Source organism: Nematolebias whitei, chromosome 22 (assembly GCF_014905685.2).
Source record: "Nematolebias whitei isolate Nwh7 chromosome 22, NemWhi1, whole genome shotgun sequence".
NCBI classification, from domain to species: domain Eukaryota; kingdom Metazoa; phylum Chordata; class Actinopteri; order Cyprinodontiformes; family Rivulidae; genus Nematolebias; species Nematolebias whitei.
In genome coordinates, this window is record NC_056519.1 from 14,674,070 (window position 1) to 14,681,691 (window position 7,622).

Genomic DNA, 7,622 nt, shown 5'->3' on the forward strand with positions numbered 1-7,622 from the left:
ACTTTTTTCTTTTACTTGCACGTTTTTGCACTTTACGCTGCTAAACGCAAATCAGAATGTTGTGTTCTATTGTAGGATTGTTATTGCACAACACAGAACATATTTCCACCTCATACCACCTGTACATGTACTAATCAACACTGTCTTGTGTCTTAATTACCTGTTTAGATTGTAATGTTTAGATTAGGTTAGATGTTTGTATTTATTGTGTATCTGCACTGTATCGTTTTTGCACTTTATGTTCTGTGTTGCACCGTGATCCTGGAGAAACGCTGTTTCGTTTCAATATGTACTTGTGCGTAGCTGAAATGACAATTAAACCTCTCTGACTCTGACTTTCTATTTCGTCTTTGCCGTCAGAGTGGGGCGTCTGAACATTCTCATATCTCTGCAGCTGAGCTGACGTAACAGGAAGAAGCCGGAGAACTCGGCTCAGGTTGACCAAGCCAAGTTGGGAGTTTGTCGCCTCTTCTTGAACAGGTAAGAGTTTAATAAAACTAATTAAAACAAGGTACCATTACTACTGTTACGCTTCAGTTATTTTAGCATTAACTATTAAATTATCCCCTCCCAAAATAAATAAAATACCGACGTTATGTAGTTGACAAATGGAGAAGAGGGAAGATAACATTATCAGTTGAAGCTAGTTAGTTAGCAGTTGTACATTTGAATAGTCAGTGAACTAACTTGACAAGTATTTTTTCTTACCCTGTCGTTCTTTAATTGTCTCAATTTTACCAATTAATGTCAAATAGCTTATTTTAGGAGAGGGGGAAACAAATTTATGTCGCACCGACCGTTAACGCCTTCATGACGTCGAATTTATAAATGCTAAAGTTTTTACAATGTTTTTTTTTCCTCAAGGTTGTCGCCTACGAAGGGGTCAAAGATTTGTCAAGATGCTCAGAGCAGGAGGTACGTGACATTCAGCATATGTTAATAACTCGTGGCTACAACTAACAACACTTAATTATTGGTTATTTCTGTGCTGATTGCAGGCTTTATAAAGTTAGCAGCGCTAATCCTAGCGTTCCTCCTCGCTGTCTTCCTGGCGTTTCAACTCTTGGAGATCAACATGGATTTTAACTTTGGCAGATTCGTGTGTGAGTTTCCTCCCACACCATTCTTTGGGAAGCAGCACAAGAAGGAGGAAGTGGGGACACAATTGCTGTAAACTAAATACTACACACCTGGAGTAAAAATAATAAAAAAAACAAGTTGGATTTATTTATTTAGCACTTGGAAGGTGCTTTGTTAGGACTCACAACACACCTGCTGCGGGTTTTGGTTTGTGTTGCAATTGAGGCACACCTTCAGCTGACTTATTGTGTACCCCTACAGAAAAGATTTGTCTAAGAAAATGGGTTATACGTTTCCCTGCTCAGACACACCTGACAGAGAAACGTAAAACATGCAGGACCACAGGGTTGGGGGGGAAGGTCCCTCACTGCAGGTGGAAACTAGCTGGCATTTACTCGCTGGATCAAATTCTGTTCTGGTTGCACGAATAACAGCTCAAGATTAGTCTCAAGTGAAGACAAAATGTAAATCTGAACTTTTTTTTTTCTGCTTTTCAGCTAAATCTTTGCCTGTGAACGTAGGGCGTAAGTATCCTTTTGCATGCTTTTAAGTTTACCAAACAACATTGCGAGTTAAATATTTGTTAGTCACACTATAATTGTAAACAGGCTGTGCTGTTTGATGGTTCGATGTGTAAATAGTTTTTTTGTGTGTGTGTGTTCACAGCAACAAAGCCTGCTGCACATAAATGTGGGCTGTCCAAGGCTTGTGCCCCTGGACATTTTGCCTTCAAGATGACGAGCGGTGCAGCCAGCGTGGTCGGGCCCAGAATCTGTCTGGAGGACAAACTGTAAGAATGCAAACATCCAGATTAACTGGGGCTAGATTATCTGACTGATTAGCATTAAGTGGCTTCTTTATCGCATGAGTGCAACACATTTTAAATAACGTGAATGAGGGAGCTCTTGCTCTTGGGGAGTGGTGGCGCAGAGGTTAGAGAGGTGGGCTTGTGATCCGAAGATCGCCGGTTCACGCCCCGGCCCCGACAACATCAAAAATTGTGGGTGGGGTAGATGAAACACCCACACTTGCCCCCACCCTCATTCGCCCCACTCTGGGCCCATGAGCAAGGTCCTTAACCCCACCATGTGCTCCCTAAAAAACAGGTCTCTCTTGAAAATGAGTTCTCGTGGCTCAATGAGACTAACCTGGATAAATAACGGCTAAATGAAAAAAAAAATATTAATGCTCAGTTCAGATTGTTCCAGCTGCAGGAGTAAAGCTCCACCTTCACAAACATTGCTGTCAACAGTTCAGGAAGTTAATGTTTGTAAATGTAAATATTACATTTACTTGGTACAATATGAGTTTCACTTCCTTGGCACGCCTTTAAGCCATAATAGGTGTGAAATTATGCAAATGTTCAATGTTTTAGTTTAAATATTTCATAACTATGATTAAAAAAAATAACCACTAAATATGTATCACTATCTACTAAAACTCTACCACTTAATTTGTAATGAGTTAAACAGCAGTCAGGTTTTTTTGTTGCAATTTTGAATAATTTTGTTTACATTCAAACACAGAAGTACAAAATGTCCTGATGCGTGCTCAAAAATCCTGGTAAATGGGTTGAGTCAGCTCCTCTGGATGAGTTTTTCTATGTTGAAGCATTTAGGGTTTTTTTAATCTAAAGACGTCTCAAGTCTGGGGAGCTGCAACAAACTCAGTCTTTGGATAAAAGACGAAACATTTCAACCCGCCCAGAGGACCAGAGTCAACCTTGTTAGATTGAAAAGCACACACGGTCTCGATGATGATGATGATGATGATGTAGAAGAATAAAACTTCAAATCTAATTTTGTGTTTTTTTCACAGTTAAAACTTCTTAAAGCAAGCATGCATTTGAATCTAGATGTTTACATACAGTATATAACAAACCGTTTTTTCCCCCTGACATTAAATCAGACTACTACTACTGTTTTAGGTCAGTTATAATTCTCAGTATTCTTTAATGTCTGAATAATGAGACACTTTGCATAATTGTTTAAAAGAATAGTAACTAGTGTATGTAAACCTGTGCCTGATGAACTTTTTGCTCTTGGCTGCAGATTAATGAGTGGAGTGAAGAACAATGTTGGAAGAGGAATCAACATCGCTCTGATTAATGGTAAATGCAGCTGAAGTCTCACCTTTAAAGACAAACTAAGCATACGTTCAAAACAAAAATCTGCTTTTCTGTGATTTAATCAATTGCTTTCCTCATTTTGAACTCTGTGCAGACACTATTTTCTTTAATTAATTCAAGTCTCTCTCCAGGAAAAACAGGGGAAGTTATCAAGACGGCTTATTATGACATGTGGGCAGGAGGTACGTCTTATTTCTTTTATTTTCAGCTATTTAAACACACTTTGTATTAACTGCGTTTAACATTGTGCAGACGTGGCACCCTTAATTAAGTTCCTGAATGAAATTGAAGAGGGGACGATTGTAATGATGGCATCATTTGATGATCCTGCAACAAAGTAAGAATCTCTGCTCCGTTATGCAGTTTATTCCATATTCAGTTTAAATGAACATTTCCACTTTTCACGTTATACCTAGAAGTTATTTCATGTTCTTTGGTTTTTAGGTTAAATGAGGAAGCCAAGAAACTGATTGCTGATCTGGGCAGCACGGCCGTAAATAGTTTGGGCTTCCGGGACAACTGGGTTTTTGTAGGAGGGAAAGGCATCAAGACCAAGAGTCCATTTGAGCAGGTAACATGATCCCAACACCACAAGGAATGTGTTCTCATCTGCTCCTTTTACCTGCTGCCAAAGACAACAGGGCTATAATGTTTTTGCCTGTGTGCGCACACGTTTTTAATCCTTTAGCATAACAAACAACTTGACAGATTTGAATAAAACTCTTAAAGTAATCGTAGTATCCCAAAAAAAAAAAGCAACTGGACTTTTATTCTGAAGTTGAAGACGTTTCGCTTCCCCTCTGGGTGGTTTTAACAAATCCATTTCGCCAGCTGACAACGGAAGATGCACAGTCAATACTTCTGATTACCAGAACAACATCCACAGTACTGAGTGACACCGCTACAAATAAGACCTTGAAGAGGCACGCAACCAAAAGATCAGAGTATCTCCACCAACGTGAAAAAGACGAGGTTATCAGGTTCATTTTACCACAGATTATATTTAAGAGAAGCCATTCCATGCTTGTATGGACTTCCCTTAATCCACAAACTAGGAACACCACTCAGACCCAGCAGCATGAACTCTGACAGAATATTGCAAAACGTCTTGCTTGTGTTGTAGCTCCTCTTGTGGGAAACATCACATCACATGGAGAACTCCATGGACTTTGCAAAACAAAGTTAAAAAGTTAGTTTGAAGATGGTTCCAGGAGAAACTTGTCTTATCTTTTGATGTCACTTCACTTTTCATCTGTATAGCCACGTCAGAGGCACATCTTCAACAAGATTATGACCTTAGTACCAGGACCAGTTTCACCCTGGACCAGCTCTGTACCCTGCTGGACCGTTTGTCTTTCCACGACTGCTTTTACAGACAGAAGCACGTGGCTCTGCCGTGGGACCTCCAGTGTTGTTGACTGTGGACAATCTCTACATGGAGGAAATGGAACAGAGAGCCCTGGACTCTTTGAAGGGATCAACACGAGCCACTGGTTCAGATAAAGGAACAGAAACGGAAGCGCTCCAAACCTGTGGAGGTCCTAACTGGACTGGATTTTTAAAAAAAACACCACGCTGCAGAATAGAGGCGGAACAAACGCAAAAACATTCTCATCCCATACGTTGCTGGAGTATCTGGAAAACTCAGAAGAATTTTCTCCAATCAACATCCCGGTACATTTGAACCCAACAGGACCCTCAGACAGAGGCTGGTCCATCCAACAGAACCACACAGCAGTGTGGAGTCTGCAGGTCAGTGAGGAACGTTCAGACCTCTGTATTGGAGAAACTAAACATCTCCACAGACGCATGGCTCAACTCTGGAGAGCAAGGACAAGACTCTGCGGTCCATCTACATCTAAAGGATAAGGGACACTGCTGAGGACCAGTGTTCATATTTTAGACAGAGAAGACAGATGGTTTGGGAGGGGGTGAAGGAAGCCATTTATGTCAAACAAGAAAAAACTACTTTAAACAAAGGAGGAGGAGGACTTTTAAAAAACTTACAATGCAGCTTTAGGCCTAATTCCTAGTCGGCTCCTCTCTAATCACACGTGACCAAAACATCTCTGAGCGAGGCAGACAAAGAAACTTAACGAGCCTCCATTGTGCGGGGCGAGTAGTTCCAGTCTAATCTGCAGCTGGATCTAAGAACAAACCAGACCTCATGCAGATGTATGAAGCTTGGAAGTCCACACACGTGTTTGAACTGATAAATCCTAAATGAGAAGCAAAACGTCTTCAGCTTCAGAATAAAAGTCCTGTTTTTGTTTAACTTTTTATTTGATTGATCACGACCTGGACGACTGATAATCTTCACCAGCTTATAATCAAGGCATGTAGTTCTACAACTGATTAGCTTTGGAGGTTGAGGTGAACCTAAGTCCAACTGATCTTAGAAAACACAAAAATGGCTAAAACTCTTGAGTTTTACTAAAATTATGTTTAAAAAAAAAAGTTGGTGTAGCAGCTGAGAGTGATTCTGAATTTATATTCCAAGAACAGATCGTTTGAGATTGCTCCATTTCATGCAGGATTACAAATAGTCTGACCAAAATGGCTATAATCCATCCCTTGTGATCTTAGTCTAACATTTAGGGCAGCAGACCGTATGCATTCCTTTAAAGAACACTAAACTGTTTGTTCCGTTTTTTTTTTTTTTAGGGGGGAGAACAGTGACATCATTGCTGTAAATGTCTATTTTTAGCAACAAAACCTGTCCCACGAGTTTACATTAATGTGTACATTCAGCACAGCAGGGTAAAACAAAACGAGTGTTCAGAAGCAGCAGCAGCGCGTCTTTCAGGATGTACTGAAACTTAACCCAAGAGTTGTAGAAAAGGCCGAAAGGTTTACCTAACTGGTTTGGTGTGCTGCGCTTCAAACTGGTTTGAAACTAATTTACATTACCATGCGCACGTCTTTATGTTATGGATGAAATCATTGTATGAAACGAGGATCCTTAAGTGCAGTTTAGCACCAGTTGTCATTTCCCGAGAACCTGAACTCATCAGATCTCTGCAGCCTTTTCTTCTGTGGGCGTCACAAATTATTTATACACTTGTTTGACTAGTATTGGTGCGTACACCTTAGTCCTCACACTGCGTTTTGTGTTTCTCTCCTCAGCACATAAAGAACAGCGCAGATACCAACAAATATGAGGGCTGGCCCGAAGTCTTGGAGATGGAAGGCTGCATACCCCAGAGGCAGATCTGACCTCAGCCAAAGTCCAGTCTCTCCAGTCCACCCTGTCTTCCTGGCATCTCTGTTCACACTAGGATTTTTTAATGGTTCTTTTTATTGGCTGAGAACCGCTGAACTAAAAGCATTTTGATTTGACATTTTCAAGAAAATAAAAAAATTAAAAAAAACTGCAGGTACTCAGAGCAGGGAATTGGACCAGTTGTATTTTTGTTTGGATAAAGTTACGTCGGTGCAAACTGGAGCTCTGAGTGGAAGAGATTAATCTTTTAAGTATTAGTTTTCTATCAACCTTTTTTTTTTTTACACCCCAAAGACTGCACATTGGCAGACTGTTGCTTTATTTGAGTTAAAAAAAAAAAACAGAATTTCATTGCCCACATTTTTAAGAAGGGCTAAACTTTTTTTTTTTTTTTTACCCTGCCTTAAATCCACTTTTTGTACCTGTTTAACCAAGTTTGTTGTTTTCATCTTGGTTATTTTCAGAAAATTAACAAGCTTTGTCGTGCTTTTTTTCTTTTTTTTCTTCGCAATAACCAAATGTACCAAATTGACTGTGAACTTTGTAAATATTTTGTTAGAGGGGAGTCAGATTCAAAGAAGTGTAATTTAATAAAAATTGTAATAGAAATAATATAATTTCTTTAAATAAACAATATTGTAACTGTTTGGGATGTCTGTTTTTCCAGCTACAAGCAGATTAAAGTGACGATTTGTTCGCAGATATCGGTTAAAGAGGTAATGAACGCACTGATTGTGACATTTTAGCTATTTTGCGGGAATCTTCCGAGTCTATTTGGTTAAACAGCTGATGCATTAAGGGCAGAAAAGAACAACAAGTACAACTGGTTCCTTTAATCTTACTAAACTGAAAGTGAACCAGACAATCATGACAAGATTGCTTGCTTTTGATAAAAAAAAAAACAACAAATGTAGCCGTGTGAAAAATTACACAATTATGACAAAACACGTTGCCAAAACAATTGACTCATACAATTGGAGCTAAAATTTGGCGTAGTAGCTAACTCAATCGAGTGCCAACTTATTTCACAATATTGTTTTTAAAACTTTGCCATTAACTATTAAAGTCACTCTCTTAGCAAAATATTTCATGAACTAGTCTGATAAACTTTCAGAAAGTGCAGCTTACAAGTAGTTGGGACTAAAATGAACATGACTAAATGCAAAGCTATATTTCATTCACAATGGAACG

At 39.3% G+C, this 7,622-nt stretch overlaps 1 protein-coding gene across 1 annotated transcript; it reads left to right on the forward strand.

The window, feature by feature from the left end:
• Positions 1-933: 933 nt before the first annotated feature.
• Positions 934-6,858, forward strand: fam3c (FAM3 metabolism regulating signaling molecule C). The gene is made up of 9 exons (XM_037696177.1): positions 934-946; positions 999-1,103; positions 1,578-1,604; positions 1,747-1,870; positions 3,132-3,190; positions 3,340-3,390; positions 3,461-3,545; positions 3,653-3,779; positions 6,335-6,858. Exons 1-9 carry the CDS (start codon positions 934-936, stop codon positions 6,422-6,424), a joined length of 681 nt encoding a protein of 226 aa, XP_037552105.1. The 3' UTR covers positions 6,425-6,858.
• Positions 6,859-7,622: the final 764 nt, after the last annotated feature.

Coding starts and splice junctions, on each gene's coding strand:
- fam3c (XM_037696177.1), top strand. Junction 1,871..3,131: donor ATCTGTCTGGAGGACAAACT/GTAAGAATGCAA, acceptor TCTTGGCTGCAG/ATTAATGAGTGGAGTGAAGA. Junction 3,391..3,460: donor TTATGACATGTGGGCAGGAG/GTACGTCTTATT, acceptor AACATTGTGCAG/ACGTGGCACCCTTAATTAAG.